General features: G+C 39.7%; 1 protein-coding gene across 9 annotated transcripts in view; it reads right to left on the bottom strand.

The window, feature by feature from the left end:
* The window catches only part of PSD3 (pleckstrin and Sec7 domain containing 3), a 575483-nt gene that overhangs the window by 358113 nt on the left and 200407 nt on the right, over positions 1 to 16963 (bottom strand). For 7 of the 9 annotated variants that reach the window (XM_058443514.1, XM_058443503.1, XM_058443504.1 and 4 more), the window contains exon 3: positions 614 to 1721. In XM_058443514.1, coding sequence (XP_058299497.1) covers positions 614 to 1721 — 1108 coding nt within the window. Of the gene's footprint in view, positions 1 to 613; positions 1722 to 15530; positions 15977 to 16963 lie in introns of those variants that run through there. The other 2 variants (XM_032162343.1, XM_032162344.2) reach the window with 2 other exon arrangements.

The raw sequence follows: 16963 nt of genomic DNA, 5'->3' as shown, positions 1-16963 counted from the left end.
GGATCTTTTGAGCCTGGAAGGTCAAAGCTGCAGTGAGCCGTGATCACACCACCATACTCCAGCCTGGGGAATAGAACAAAACCCTGTCTCTGTATAAATAAACAAACAAACATAGGAAATTGAGTGGGCCCAGAACCTCTGTGTACCTACATGTATGTAGGCTGGACTGAAGGCACTGGTGTTAAACCCAGAAGAAATGCGAAGGTTGGAAGTACCGGCTATGTAGGGTGTGTCAAAAAAGTCCAAAACTTTTCATATTACTAAAGATGACTGTGGGGTATATTAGTTACCTTGATGTTGGGAAACTAGAAATCTGTCAAATGTTAAGAAAATGTCAGAAAAGAATTCACAGTTTAGTGTTCACAGTCTCTTCAGAACTCTGTTTCCCTGGTCCATGCCTAACGGATGACTTTATAATGAAATCACTTTAATATCTGAGAAGCTTAGGAGGAATCTTAGCTTAGAAGGACCTAGCTTACGGTAACTCCTCTTATATGCTGTGATAACAAGGACCCAGTGTATTGTGATTGAGTTCTCATATCAAGCACAGGATAATGGTTTTCTGTGATATGTACCAGGCATCTGAGACAGCAGGGCTACTATGGGAGCTCACCTTTCCTTGTCTCTCTCTGGTTCAGCTGTCTTCTCAAGATGCTGTTTGTTTTCCTTTATGAAGACTTCATCCTCTCCACTCTCATCAAGACGCACAGGGGAAAACGTCCCCGAGCTGGTGCCAGGCCTCTCTGAAGGAGCTTTCCAGGATTCATCCCAAACATTCTCAGTTAAACTACTTGAATTACACAAACCACCTGATGAGATGAGATGGCGTGACACTTTGGCAGACTCTTTGCTATCAGCAGAGGCTGTTCTTTGCAGTGATGTCTCAAAATCTACAGAATGCTGTGTCTCTCTCTTAGCTCCTCCTGTCCACAGTATCTCTACTCCTTGAAATTCCACATGTTTGACCCGGCCTGGGCGTCCCATGGAGCTGCTTCGATCACATCCCCCTGGGCGCTCTCTCCCAAGAGCAGACCTCTGCTCTTTCAAGAAACCAACAGTGCCTGCAGAGTGGCAGGTCACTGCTGAGCTTCCGAGGGAGGCTATGGGACAAGACGGCTCCTGCACACAGAGAGCCCCTTTCCTCTCATTATTCATTATCTGGGAAAGCTCTGCCTGAGTGTCTCCAGTTAACAGCGCGGTCAGATCCTTCTGGATGCTCAAATAAAAACTTTCCTCCGTCGTTACTTCAGCTGAAAGAGGTATTTCTGGTGATTTTTTTTGGCCAGCAGGGAGCAGTTTGTTGAATCTCTGTGTTTTATGACTGGCAGTGTCCAGCTCTTTTTCCACCTGCTGAACTGAAAAACTAGAAACAGCATCTTGGTCCAGTACCTTTGTAGCCTGTAATGTTCCGGAAATGATTCTGGCTTCTGTGGCTTTCAGAGCTGAAATCAAAGAGTCAATGGGCTGTAAACTTTGCTCCTTGAGGTGGCTTTGAGAGAGGGCCTCTCTGACATCTTTTGGTCCTTCTGTAACACTGTCGAGCCCAGAGTGGCAGCCGGTAAGAGGCTGGACACCCTGCTGCTCTTGTGGGTGGCATGGCAGAGTCTCGCCATCAAACTCCAGAGAAGCCCTTAGGCCTTCTCCACCTTCTTCCATGGTCCCATATTCTGGAAATTCATTTGTGACATTTTGTGGGAGTAAAGTGCTTCCTCCATGATCACCTGTGAAGAGAACACAACGGACACACGATTTGTTGTAGAAAGACAGGGCCCAGTAGGTAATAATGCATATTCACACAGATCAGGCACTCAATAGTACTTATTAACTTGATTATTGCATTATATCTGTCCTCCCACCACCCTGTAACACACACTTCTCACGACACTGCAGTGATCCCTTCTACTCAGCCTACGTGAGTATAACCACAAAACTTTCGGCCTAGAAGGCAATCTAATGACACCTGCCATATTTAACTTTGCTTCTGATGTCCCATACATGAGGATTCAGTAACTCAGTTGCCTCATATGCAAAAAGGGATTACACTAAGGATATGTACCACCTTCCAAACACCACTCATGAAACAGCAACTAAAATGTGTATATTGGGCATAACACTAAAGAGCCCTGTCATCTGGCCAACAGTATCTGTGCAGTGCAATCTCTGCGACAGAGCCTCTGCAAAACACTTATGATCCATTTAAACTCAGTCAATATTTTTTTCTGCCAGAAGTCTCCCCTTCATTGTTGGGTTTCTGTGGAGGAAAAAAATGCTTTCAAAACATCCCTGAAAAATAAGAATAAAGCCAACCTGGAATGAGAAACTTAGTGTGTTGAGAAAGATGTCCACGAACCCAACTACGGAAAATTCATTTTTCTCATTTTATTCATTTATTTTCCCAATTGACAAAAGTTTGTTTATATATCTCTATATATGTTTACATATATAAAGTTTATATATATAGTATACAACACAATGTTTAATATATGCATAGATCTGTAGACTAGCTAAATCAAGCTAATTAACAACATACCAGTACTGTACCTCAAATTTTTGGTGTGTAGTGAAAACATTTAAAATCTACTTACTCTTCTAGCAATTTTCAAGTATACAATACATTGTTATTAACTATAGTCACCATGTTCTACAACAGACCTCCTGAATTTATTCCTCCTATCTATCTGCAATTTTGTATCCTTTGACCAGCACCTCCCCAATCCCACCACCCGCCAGTCCCTGGTAACCATCATTCTAGTTTCTGCTTCCAAGAGTTCAACATTTCAGACTCTACTTATTAGTAAGATCACCACCTGCATAAAATTTTAATGGCATCTTATGAAGAACCCCAATATATGAAGTAAAGAAAACAGTATATTGAGTCAAATTTATAACATTTTCTTGTTAAAATGATAGTGAGAACTGAAAATGGGGACATTCTGACAAACCAAAACTTTAAATTGGGGGTTTACAGATAGCAGTTATAATCCTATCAGCCCCAGTATCCAGTCTTCTTCTGAACTTAGTTTTGGTTACTTTGTATCATGAAAACCCTCATCTGTGCTGGAAATACAGTGTACTCACTTTTACTCTATGAAAGAGGACATTAGTTGTTATCATTTTTATTTTATTTTATTTTATTTCATTTATTTAATGAGATGGAGTCTCACTGTGTTTCCAAGCTGGAGTGCAGTGGTACGATCTCAGTTCACTGCAACCTCTTCCTCCCAGGTTAAAGCGATTCTCCTGCCCCAGCCTCCAAAGTAGCTGTGACTACAGGTGCGTACCACCATGCCTAGCTAATTTTTTTTTTTTTTTTTTAGTACAGACGGGGTTTCATCATGTTGGCCAGGATGGTCTCGATCTCTTGACCTCGTGATCCATCTGCCTCAGCCTCCCAAAGTGCTGGGATTACAGCTATGAGCCATTGCACCTGGCCATTGTTACCATTTTTAAACTACTACAGAGCTACAACCTTCCTATTTAGTGAAATATTTGATAAATGTCTGTATATATACACTGAAATGGCTGAAAAGACTTGATTCTGCCTGTAATCCCAGCTACTTGGGAGGCTGAGGCACAAGAATCATTTGAACCCGGGAGGCAGGGGTTGCAGTGAGTTGAGATTGTGCCATTGTAGCTCAACCTGGGCGAAAGAGTGAGACTCCATCTCAAAAAAAAAAAAAAAAAAAAAAAAAAAAAAAGATTTGATTTCCAAGGCATGCACTAAATGAGGTAACTTGGAAACATCAGTTATCCTAATAACTGATAATTATTAATTACTGATACAATTACTAATAATAGATGTATTGCTATTGAACACACGGTATCCCCCAGTGTGTTAAATAGCAATACATTTGAGAGTATCTGTTGTTTCATATTCCGTGTTGTAAAATAATTTGAAATATATACACTTTTTTTTTCTTTTTTAAAGACAGGCTCTTACTCTATCATCCAGACTGCAGTGCAGTAGTGCGATCATAGCTCACTGCAGCCTCAAACTCCTCGGCTCAAGTAATCCTCCCACTCCAGCTTCTCGGGTAGCTGGGATCACAGGTGTGCACCACCATGCCCAGCTAACGTTTTTATTTTTTGTAGAGATGGGCTCTCACTATGTTGCCCAGGCTGGTTTCAAACTCCTGGCCTCAAATGATCCTCCTGCCTTGGCCTTGGGATTACATGCATGAGCCACCATGCCTGGCCTGAAATATATTTTTAAAATTACATTTGAATCAAGTGTTGACGGAATCTAACAAGCACTTCTCTGTGAAAGTATTTATAACACTTTCTACAAGACAGAACTAATAAAATGTAGCTTGCTTACATCTGAAGAGGCAGTGATTTTTCAAACAATGAATTGAAAAGGACGATAGCTAAAAACAATAAAGAGCCTTCTTCCTAGGGTGGCATATTGACATTTTATGTCTTTCAGTAAAGAATGCAGTAGGTCTCTTCACGGTGCCACCTTTTAAGATTCAGTCATTTTTAGTATATTCACAAATTTGTAGAACTATCACCACTATCTAATTCCAGAACATTGTTTTTGTTTTTTTTTGAGACAGAGTCTCGCTCTGTCGCCCAGGCTGGAGTGCAGTGGCACGATCTCGGCTCACTGCAAGCTCCGCCTCCCAGGTTCACGCCATTTTCCTGCCTCAGCCTCCTGAGGAGCTGGGACTACAGGCGCCCGCTACCACGCCCAGCTAATTTTTTGTATTTTTTTAGTAGAGACGGGGTTTCGCTGTGTTAGCCAGGATGGTCTCGATCTCCTGACCTTGTGATCCGCCCGCCTCGGCCTCCCAAAGTGCTGGGATTACGGGCATGAGCCACCAAGCCCGGCCATTCCAGAACATTTTTATCACTCCCAAAAAGAAACCCTGTATCCATAAGCAGCCACTCCCCATTTCAGCTTTTCTCAGCCCCTGGTAACCACCAATATACTTCCTGTCTCTATGGAATTGTCTATTCTGGACACTTCATGTAAATGCAATCATACGATATATGGCATTTGGGGTCTGACTTCTTTCACCTGGCACAAGGTTGTCGGGTGTACTCATGTCGTATCATGTATCAGAACTTCATTCCTTTTATTTTATTATTTTATACACATAAGAAGAGAGACGGGGTCTCTCCATGGTTCCCAGGCTGGTCTCAAACTCTTGGTCTCAAGCAAACCTCCCAGTTCAGCCTTCCAAGTAGCTGGACTACAGGTATGCGCCACTGAGCCTGACTGAGAACTTCATTCTTTATTACTGCCAAATAATATTTCATCATACGGGAACAGTCTTTTCTTTGGCCATTCATCAGTTGATGAGATATTGGAGCTGTTTCCACTAGTTGGCTGCTATGAATAAAAAATGTGTACATAAGTTTCAGGGTCTAAATATATTTTTTCTTTTCTTCCTTTTTTTTTGAGACAGGGTCACACTCTGTCACCCAGGCTGGAGTGCAGTGGCACGATCATGGCTCACTGCAGCCCTGACCTCCTGGGCTCAAGCCATTCTCCCACCTCAGCCTCCTGAGTAGGTGGGACTACAGGCACAGGCATGCACCACCATGCCCAGCTAATTTTTTTTTTTTTTGGCAGAGATGGGGTTCCACCATGTGCCCAGGCTAGTCTCGAACTCCTGGGCTCAAAGGATACGCCTGCCTCGGCCTCCTAAAGTGCTGGCATTACAGACATGAACCACCACATCTGGCCTAAATATATTTTTTATTCTCTTCTGTATATACCTAGGAGTGAAATTTCTGGATCATATAGTAAATCTATGTCTAACATTTTAAGAAACTGCTGAACAGTTTTCCAAAGCAAATGCACTATTTTACATTCCTACAAGCAATGTCTAAGATTCTATTATTGTCTGTTTATTGTTACAGACATCCTAGAAGTGGTATCTCACTGCGATTCTCATTTGCATTTCCCTAATGACTAATTATGTTGAGCACCTTGTCATGTGTTTTTTGGCCATTTGTGCATCTTTTTTAGAGACACGCCCATTTGATGGCTGAATTATTTGTCTTTTTATTACTGAGTTATAAGAGTTCTTTATATATTCTGGACATAAGTTATTTATTAGATGTATACTTTGCAAATGTTTTCTCCCATTCTGTGAGTTGTCATTTTTCACTTAATTGATAGTGTCTTCTGAAGCACAAAAGTTTTTACTTTTGCTGAAATCCAAATTATCTGTTTTTCCTTTGGTCTCTTGTGCTTTTTGTATCATATGTAGCAAATCATTGTCTAAACCAATATCACAAAGATTACTTTTACGTTGTCTTCTAAGAGTTTTGCAGTATTAGCTATTACATTTAGCTCTCTCATCCACTTTGAATTAATTTTCGTATATGATGTGAAGTAGAAATCCAACTTCATTATTTTGTATGTGGATATCCAGCGCTATCTGTTGAAAAGACTATTCTTTCCCCACCGAAAAGCCTTGGTGCCCATGTCAAAAATCAGTCATATACATATATTAATATATATGCAAAGGTTTATTTCTGGACTCTCAATTCCATTGAGCTAGATGCCTATCTTTTTTTTTTTTTTTTTTCTTTTTGAGAGGATCTCACTCTGTCACTCTGGCTGGAGTACGGTGGTGCAATCACAGTTCACTGCAGTCTTGACCTCCTGGACTCAAGCAATCCTCCCACTTCAGACTTCCAAGTAGCTGGGGCTATAGGCATGCACCACCATGCCTGGACAATTTTTCATCTTTTTTAAGAGACAGGGTCTCATTACATTGCCCAGGCTGGTCTTGAACTCCTAGGCTCAAGTGATCCCTCCCGCCTCAGCCTTGCAGTGTCAGGATTACAGGCATGAAGCACCGCACCTGGCTAGATGCCTATCTTTATGCCAGAATAACACTGTCTCCACTACTGTGGCTTTGCAGTAAGTGAAATCTGAAAGTGTGAGTCTCCTCCAACCTTGTTCTTCCTTTTCCAGGTTGTTTTGGTCACTCTGGGCCCCTTGAATTTCCCGTTAGTTTTAGAATCAACTCATCAGACAGCTGTGATTTTGATAGGGGCTGCAATGAATCTATACAGTACTGGCTTCTTAATAGTATTACTATTACATCTTTTGTTCCATGACCATGGGCTATCTTTTCACTTATTTAATCTTCTTTAATTTCTTTTAGCCATTTTAAAAATAATTTTAAATATACAAATTTTCAATTTATTCCCCTAAGATTCTATTTCTTTTGATACTGCTTTTCAAATTTCTTTAGATCATTCAGTAGCCGTGTATAGAAATTCAATTTGTTGCTGTTTATGAATCTTATATCCTACAACCTTGCTTAACTTGGAGCATATAATAACGTATTTGCAGATTCCTCAGGATTCTACAAACCAGACCATGTCATCTGTGGATAAAAGCTTTACTTCTTCCTTTACAATCCCAATCCATCTTTCCTAATCAACTCTCTTTCAGCTCCCTTTCACATGTTATACCATTGCCTCTAAACTGAAGGAGGGGGCAGCCCATGAATACCCTGAAAAGATTTATTCTAATCCTAATACACACTGGAAATAAGCTTAAGCATACATACGTTCTGAATGAGTAGACATACACATGCTCCTTTGCCTTTGTTCAACTTCTTTTCTCTACCTGACATACTTTTTCTTCCCATTTCAACATAAATCAGATTATTTTCACAATTCAAGACCTAAACCAAATCCCGTCCTTAATTATGCCTTCCCTTGCTCGCCAACTCCTGCAAAAAGTCCTCTCCTCTGTATAAATAAATGTCAAAAAGACTTTTGCTGTATGATATATATAGTGTAAAAATACAAACAAATGAGCATAATGTTACTCACACCTTAAAGCTTCCAAAGGCAATAAGGTTTTAATCATCATGAAGTGTTTTAAGAAAACTGACCATAGTGATCGCTGAAGCTGTATTTATAAACAGCACCAAAACATATTACAGTGAAATCCATTCAACAAAGGGAAGAAAAGTGAAACTTAGTCACTTGGGAGTCTACTTTGCTTTAACAGTTTCAATTGCCCTCTGGAAAACACACACACACACACACACACACACACACACACACACACACACAGAGAGAGAACTGAACACTGGTCCCAAGATAAGTGACAAAAAGATATCAAGGGGCCTCAGGGAAATCTGATAATTCCTTCACCCCATTTTTAATAGTTTTCATTGAAATGTCCCTCAGAAAGGGGCAGCAAATGCAGCAACTGTGGGCAAGTGCTTGTGATGTCTGATATAACAACTTGGCAACCGGTCAAAGAAAATGAGGTCAGGTAAGAGGGAGAAAGGGCGAGGCAAAGCCCTGCGCGACAGATTGCCTGCTTTCCTATTAAATACTGGAGTAGTTTCTCCTGGTCTATGTTTACTGTTCTAAGAACTGGAATAGACGAGGGAAGACAAATGTTCTGAGAGGCGAAATGACCTGACCAAGGTCAATAAAATGATGTTCAATAAAGTATTGTTTTTAGCACTGTAAGTCAGGACTATCTTCTGTCTGTCAGGAGTAAAAGCCTGGGAGAAACTCAGGGACACTGAACTGTGTGAGACCATCATTCATCATTGCTTTTTTTCTTTTTTGAGATAGGGTCTCACTCTGTCACCCAGCTGGGGTGCAGTGGCACCATCATAGCTCACTGCAGCCTCAATCTCCTCCGGTGCTCAAGTGATCCTCCAGCCTCAGCCTGTGGAGTAGCTGGAACCACAGGCATGTGCCACCTCACCCGGCTAATTTTTTTATTTTTATTTTTTTGTAGAGACGGGGTTTCCCTATGTTGCCCAGACTGGTCTCGAACTCCTGGGCTCAAGTGATCCTCCCACCTTGGCCTCCCAAAGTGCTGGGATTACAGGCGTGAACTAACACATTCAGCCAAGACCATCATTTCTAAGAGCAGTAATGTTAACAAATATAACGAAGAATAAAACCAGAAGTGTTCTAGTTGTAGCTTCTGGGTAGAAACAGCCTTAATCATCATGTCCCTAAGGATTCAGCATAACAGCAAGAATTTCCTTTCAAATAAGGCACCCTCTGTCACACCCCATGAGCAGTTTATTTTTGCTGTTTGCATGGTTATCACAACTTGACTGGCTTTAACAACACAGTTAAAGATGGTGTTGTTCATCCTGACCTTTTATTTAGAATTTCTGATTTATTCCTTATGTTTAAAAATTGGGACTATATGCTAAGACGATTATTTTTTTTAAAAAGACCAAATTATTGTTTTAAGATTTTTTTAAGCTGCTCCCTTTTAAAATAGGGCCTTAGATACTTCCTATTAAATGCCCATTGTTTCCAACATTCATTCACACATTCAGCAAATATTGATTACCTGCTATGTACTAAACACAGGGGATTCAAAACTGAGTATTTCCAGAACATGAGAAGTCTGTTTGGCATGTTAGAAAGCTCCCCTTGGTAGAATGTGAAGGATGTGTAGCAGAGAGGGTACAAGCATAGACTCAGGAATAACCATGCAGGCTTCTGGCAATAGTACAGGGGAGAGACGGTGAGGGCTAGAGCCAGAACAAATGCAGAATAGACAGGAACAAAGATGCAAGGGGTGCTGCATCTCCCACGACACTCTACTTGGACCAGCATCCGTGCCCATAATCTTGTCATCTCCTCTGCCCCAGGCCCCTCTAGTTTCAACATGGCCTCTTCCAACTGCTATGAGCTCTTACACCAAACTTGAAACTTGTTAAGACTTTCCCTTTCAGTCTACATCTATTACTAATGTAAGAATCCACTGAAAACATTTCCCCTCCAGCGAGCCTTTCTGAATTAGTCCTACCTGAATTTGGTCTTGTATGTGTGACAAAGGGACTCAGGGACTTGCTAAATATAAAAAAAGAACTTCAGCGCTTACCTAAATATAAACCACACACTGGTAGAATGTGAATTAATAAAGAGTTCATACTTTACTGCGTGTATTTTTCCCCTTAAAGAAATGAAAATGTAGTGTAGAGTGTGGAGGAGGGAAGAGAGAAGAAGAGTTTTCACATTCATGTGAAATATATGTACTTTTTGGAGGTATCTATTTATACTCTATTAGATGTCATACTTTTCTATCAGATCTTATCTGCTGCTTTGTGTATCTGGTTAGATTCCTAACAAATCGTGTTTCCTGTTGTTTAGCAAAGATGCTTTTCCTGCAATGACATATAAACCCACTGATTTTTTTAAGACCTTTTTTCTTTTGATTGGGTATATTGAGAAAGAAATGAGATACACTTGAATGTTAACAAGATGAATTTTAGGAGTGCTTTGGGTTATATATTAAGTAGTCATCTGTTTCTGGAACACAGGGACAGAGCTGTAATACAATGAAATGCAACAGAAAGAAATTTCTTCAAATTGTGAGAAAATAAGCCTGCTCCATAAGATTGGCTGCAGAAAAACCAGGGCCTTTCTAAGAATTAACCTGTTTGAGCAGCAGTAAATCAAACAGGTTTTCTTCCATCCTGGCTAGCAAACTCCTTAAAAGACAATAGTTCAAGAAAAACAAAATACAAGAACTATTTGCCACATCTACTGTAGACTCGGTCGCTGTAAGCTGAAATTTGAACCAGATAAAACCATTTTCATGAGGAATTCTCAGCAATAGGACATACGTTTCCCCAGACTATATGATGGTCATATCCATGCCTAGGTTCCTCAGGAGAGCCACGATTATGGATTCTACACACATATATTTTCTAGAACCTGGGACCAGTCATGCCATTTTTTAGAAAAACGTTTTTGTTTTGTCTTGTATTGTTTTGTTGCCACAAAAATATAAAGTCTAAAAGGCCAGAACTTTATTTGCTTTCTTTACAATTGTATCTCCAGAGGCTATAACAATCTTACCTAGCAAAGCGGGTATTTTTGTTGAATCAATCAATTATGAATGTCCCAGAACCAATAGGATACCAATTAATAGAAGGTGAAAGCCAGATGAGGTGGCTCATGCCTGTAATCCCAACCCTTTGGGAGCTTGAGGCAGGAGGTTCGCTTGAGCTCAGGAGTTCAAGACCATCCTGGGCAAACAGGGAGACCCCCTTCTCTACAAAAAATTTAAAAACTTAGCCAGGCGTGGTGGTGTGTTCCTGTGCTCCCAGCTACTTGGGAGGCTGAGGTGAGAGGACTGCTTGAGTCTGGGAGGTTGAGGCTGCAGTGAACTGTGATTGTGCCACTTCCCTCCAGCCGGGACAACACAGCAAGACCCTATCTCAACAAACAAACAAACAAAAAACCTTAAGACAGAAGCAAAAAAGCAGCCTCCTTAAACATAAGCAAAATACTCTACGTTAGTGTCACCCAAGTTCTACCCGCTGCTTCTAAGTCCAGGCTTGAAAAGGATTCAGGAAACAGTAGGGTGCTTCCTGATATTAGAGCCAGCTCATTCTCTCATTTACTCAGCCAACATTTCTTGTGGACCATGAATACATCAAGCAGCAGAGAAAAGGGCAACAAACAAGAGGAACCTGGCCTCTGTCATCAAGGAGCTTACAATCCAGCAGCTCCATCTATATATACTGTCTGCTCGCAAACAAATTTCAGGCAGTGGTAAATTTCAGTGGAGATAATCTCAGCCTATTCTAGAATTCAGCATGACGCTACGTGAGCTATTACCATTAAGTATAAATTTCTCAGTGGATTTCTGCCTAACACTGTGTTGTCCAATTTGGTAGCCATATCCACATAAGCCTATTTACATTTACATTTAAGCCACTTAAAATTTAATAAAATTGAAAATGTAGTTCCTTAGTGCTCCATACGGTATGTAGCTAATACCTACCATATTCCACTATACAGATGTATAGATATCTGTGTATACATATATAGACATAGATATCTATATATCTGTATAGTGGAGTATGTATATCTGTATAGATAACTGTATATTTCTATATCTATCTATACACAGAGAACATTTCCGTCATCACAGAAAGCTCTATTTGAAAGTGCTGCCCTAGAGCCTTTCTATTCAGTGTGGCCTTGAGAAAGCAGCATAGATATCACCAAGGAGGCTTGTTAGAAATTCAGACTCTTAGGCACCACCTCAGACATTCCCAATCAGAATCCTTTTGGTTTCTAACAAGAATCCCAGAGGATTCGTATGCAAGTTACAGGATGAGAAACACGGCTCCAGAAAACTACAACAATATCTACAAGTCATTCTGACTACATTTAATGCCTACTTTTTTATTTTAAAGAGATCACAACTGCCTGTCTCCTAACTCAGAGGTCCAACTGTTCATTCAAATAGGCCTCAACTAAAGTAAGTTCCAAGAAAACAATCTCATTCCTGCAAAGAGAAACACTTGATCATTCTGGTTTGGGTTTACCCTCGAATTAGCAAGTAACCCCGGTCCCTTTCCAAGAGAGGAAGAGAATTGCCTCTGCTGTAATATGACCCCTTCTTGATTTTATAGCTCATAGTAAATTTCTCTCACAATGAATGGCCAATGACTCTCTACTTACACAAAAAGATCATAAAATAACTGCAAATGTAAACTTGACCATTAGTCAAAACCTGTATATTATTGTTTGTACACAGCCTTAAAAAAATTACACTGGAGCTTAAGGAAACGGGATCAGGGAAGGGTAAAGACGTTTCAATTTTTAACAACCAGAATATTTTCCCAGGGTTTTAATGTTCATATCTTTGGATGTGTTGCTTGTAAAATAGAAATGTATGGGGAAATTCAGTCTGATAAGGTACTATGGAGAATGCACTAAGGGTCTTCTAATCTATTTCCTATGAGTATAGTTCATCGGATTTTCAGTCCTTTGTAAATTATGGCTAACCCAGCCACTAATAATCTGTTTTCCCTCCTTTCTACATGTGATATTCATAAATGCAATAACGTCTTTGGTGTTCTCTGTTCCCTAATGAATATCAGTTAGTAAACACCTTAAAACTTGATATTATATTAGTACAAGAAAACTATAAATTAGTAAGCTATTTTAACACTTGAAAATTTACAGAAGCAAGCTTAAAAACACACTCCCCTAACTTGTCAGAAAGGAATTCAGTTCCAAAGACGAGGGCAGGAAAAAGAGTGACCACTCTGATCCCTTAGTGTGAAATTTCATAAATCTGTAAGATTGGAAGATAAATGCTTAATTTACAAACAAATATAAAGAGCAAGTCTTGCAGAGTTAAAAAAAAAACTCAAATGCATTTCATCTATAAGTAACTATAATCCTTAACTGTAATAATGATCAACGTTTTTACGTTCAATAATCAATAAATTTCACCAGCAACACAGTGATACATGACTCAAATTTGCAATGCAATAGTAAAATTTGTATTAAAATAAAACAAGAGGATAATCAAACCCATTTTGCCCAGCAATAGAAAATAAATTTGGTATGATAAAAATAACTGGAAAATGAATATGAGTAATGAGAACTACTAAATGAGTAATCTAAATACATTATATTTTAAGACACTCTCTTCACCCTAAGAAAAGTCACGTTTTTAAGAAAACTACGGTATGCAATCCAGGATGCTGGCTATTGTCTGGACACTGATAATGCTAAAGGCACAGATATTTAAGTTGTTTATGTGTTGGGAAAAAAAAAAACCAAAAAAGAGGAAAAGGCCTGCCAACCACTACACAAGCTTCTAACATGTGCACACGAACAGAAAATATTCCATTAATTGGACATTCTTTCCCCAAGTGATTAATAGTTACAGCTGTGCTTACGGCAAACTAAATTTCACATACTAATGATTCAGAACCCAATTTTTCTTATTCACCTCTAATCCCGAGAGAAATGATACTAGTTTACCATTCAGTCAATTTGAGACAGCTCTGTGAGCTAAGGAGTGGCACCACATACAGCATACCAAAGGGAAGCTTGAGTGAGACAGGGAACAGCCCATTAATTTTAAACCGAAGTCTCCGCAACTGTGCAGAGCACTGTGACTTGTTAGGGAGAAGAAACACTAAGCTGTAAGAGCTGAATTTGAGCTCATCTTTAAAATTGCCGTTTTTCAAAGCTGGTTTCCTTTTTTCAGCCAGTGGGGTTCTCCACTCTTGTCTGCCTCTCTTTGTCATAACTTCTGGTTTTTAAATCCACATCGTGTGCTTCTCCTTTAAGCCTTTTACCTTCTGATCAGGGATGCCCCTCCGATTTCATCCATTCTGTCCATTTTCTACGCTCCTTTCTGTTGGGGAATCCATACTTTTAAAAATCCAATTGTAAAATTTCTCTCTCTTTACTGACTCTTTAGTTTTAGTTTTATTTTTAAAAGCCAAAAAAAAGCTTAAACTAAACTTTTAAATAACCACAGTCTCGCTCACAGCAAGCTTTCTTCTGCTAAAATTAACACAGATACGGTAAGATTAATATAAACTGTTTCTTAAATATGTAGGAAATATTGTGACATTTAAGAATTTGATGTTTCAAAAAACCATACAATTCTTTTAAAAAATAATTATGAATGCCAAGCAGCTGGAGTTCTTAGCAGTGATGATCAACTACAGCTGTGGACTTCTTTAAACTGCTGTCTTTGAAGACAGATGTTAGGTGCAGTGGCAAACACGTCACCTCACTCAGCCTCCAGCGTGTAGCAGACTCAGGACTCAGCTGATCCACATTTGCAGCCGGTAGTTTTCATGCTCAATAAGAGACCCACAGTTTCACTAAGGATTCAGGCTACAATCTGACATAAACAATTATCCCAAGTATATCTAGAAATGCAAATTTTACAGAGAGTTGAAAGTCAGTTTCCATGGTGAGAGAGAAATAAATCTTGAATTACTATAAAAGCGACACTTTTAACAAACAGGAAAAACACATCCCTGTGTGTAAACTGAGATACCTGTTACAAACTTCCAGTAAAGATTCTATCTCAGCCTCAACTAGCATGTTTCCAGAACATTTTTGGTGCTACCTTTGAGCTAACCTTGTTCCCTTCAAGGCTATTCAGATACTAAGCTGTACTTCAGGCACACAGATGGAAAGCAGTTTGAGCTCTTTAAGAGAAACTCCTCCCCTATTCCCATCCAGCACTACAACATTATGTCTTTCTAAAACTGGAGGGGTAGCCTGTTTTCTCTCTTTCTGTCTGTATAATATATCACAAACAGGGAGCAGACATAGAGTGACAGAATTGTGTGTTCCCAGGAAAGCTGGTGGGGAAAAAAAAAATGAAAAGAAGTAAGATTACAGGTAAGAATAATATTCTGCTTTCTATATAAAAATAAAAATTTTGAAAAACTCAATGTCACATGCTGAAATCAACATTCCAGGTAAAGCCAGGTGAGGTGCTGGGCATAGGCATTCAGAGGGCAGGTGGCATCTCTCTGATGACTGGGAATTAAAGAATGGTTGGCGTGGGCATCCCTGAATAAATGCAAAATGCTCTCCTCTATGTCTGGATTCAGCAGAACCTGGTCTAGCCCCAGGGGTCTCCTACTGGGACGCTCAAAAGACAAGACTAGTAAGCAAAAGCAGTCAATAATACAGACGGATACTTTCACAGCAGCATTTAAAAGAAATAGATATATAATAATATATTTGCCTGCATAGACCTACAAATAGAGGTTACTCACAGAGATTACTGTAGCTCCAGCAGTTACCCATTGATCATAGAAAATGCCCAGTTCATCAGTTTAATGCTTGAGAAAAGTTAGCTTAAAAAGAAGCAAGCTAATTCAAAATATGCTGTTCTAGTCAACTGGAAGCAAATTAGTTTCAGATTTCCTGGCAGCCCCTTTTGCCCTGCACTGCACACGGTGATGTAAATGGAAGCACTTTGAGCACTTGGAACCCGAGCCGAGAGGAGCTGCTGCCTCAGTCCCTCTCACAAAGGCGGAAGCAGCCTGTTCTCCCTCTCCCTCTGTCTGCCTCTGCTGCTCTCTACCTTGGTAGCTTACCGAAAACAGCCACCGTAGGGCGTTTTTATATTTGTGAAAACTACTTCCAAGGAGATAATTGAGATGCCAGGAGTTAGCTTTAATGTAACCATGTCCCCCAGCGCAGCAGCAGGAAGCCCAGCAAAGGCTTGGAGAGGATTGTACCATCCTGGGTGACATCAGAGGTGGGGCTGTCATCTTAGTATTATGCAGCATTTTCTCCGATGCAAGAATGACACATGGGAAAGAGATGGGTAGGTTCTCTTTAAAAGGGTTTAATTCTTGCATTATTTTAATAGACAAGGGAAAAGCAAATACATTGTTTAAAAGCTGCCGCAGAATGACACAAATCCTGCTTTGCCAGTCCTTATCTCACTGCTAAGTGATGCTGCCATTTAAAGTCATTTTAGTGACGATTGTATCTTGTTCCTATGATTAAATTAATATTTAATGGGTGATTGCTGTTACTCGGAAATGTGACATGAAAAGATTCAAAACCAGTAACATCCGTTTTTAAATATGAAGCCATAAACTTTTATATCACTTACAGCACCTTGGATGTATACAATGCCTTTCAACACAATCTCAGTAAAAGCACCAAATGTAAAAACTAATAGTTTTATACGAGAAAAGTGAAGTGAGGTGGAAAGTAGCACAAGATGAATAAGATATTGTAATATTATTGATCCTTAATAGTGATAATGGCTATTAATACAAATAATAAAAATAACATGAAAATTCCAATCTTTTGCAACCCTAATATTTCCAACCAGTATGAGATTCAGGGGCTGACAACACAAACCACTTCACAGTTGCTTTCATTCATTCCATATACATTTACTGAGTGCCAAACAGGGTGCTGAAAAATGTGTTAGGTTTAATTTGGAGAACGTTTCTGACAAGTAATAATATAATCAGGATAGAAAGTATTTACTTATGTGCCTGGCACTATACTAAGCAGTTTTATTGTATTAATTCATCCATTTCTACTAGCAGCCCTGTGGGATGGCTACTATGATTAACCCATTTTATAGATGAGACTACTAAAACCCAAGAGAGGTGTGTGACTTGTCGAAGATCACACGGCTAATGCTGGCACAGCCAGGATTCAAACACAGGCAAGGTGCCTC

This window comes from Hylobates moloch, unplaced genomic scaffold, assembly GCF_009828535.3.
Source record: "Hylobates moloch isolate HMO894 unplaced genomic scaffold, HMol_V3 SCAFFOLD_8, whole genome shotgun sequence".
Lineage (NCBI taxonomy): Eukaryota > Metazoa > Chordata > Mammalia > Primates > Hylobatidae > Hylobates > Hylobates moloch.
Note: the sequence above shows the minus strand (reverse complement) of the source record. Positions and strands in the feature narration are given on the sequence as shown.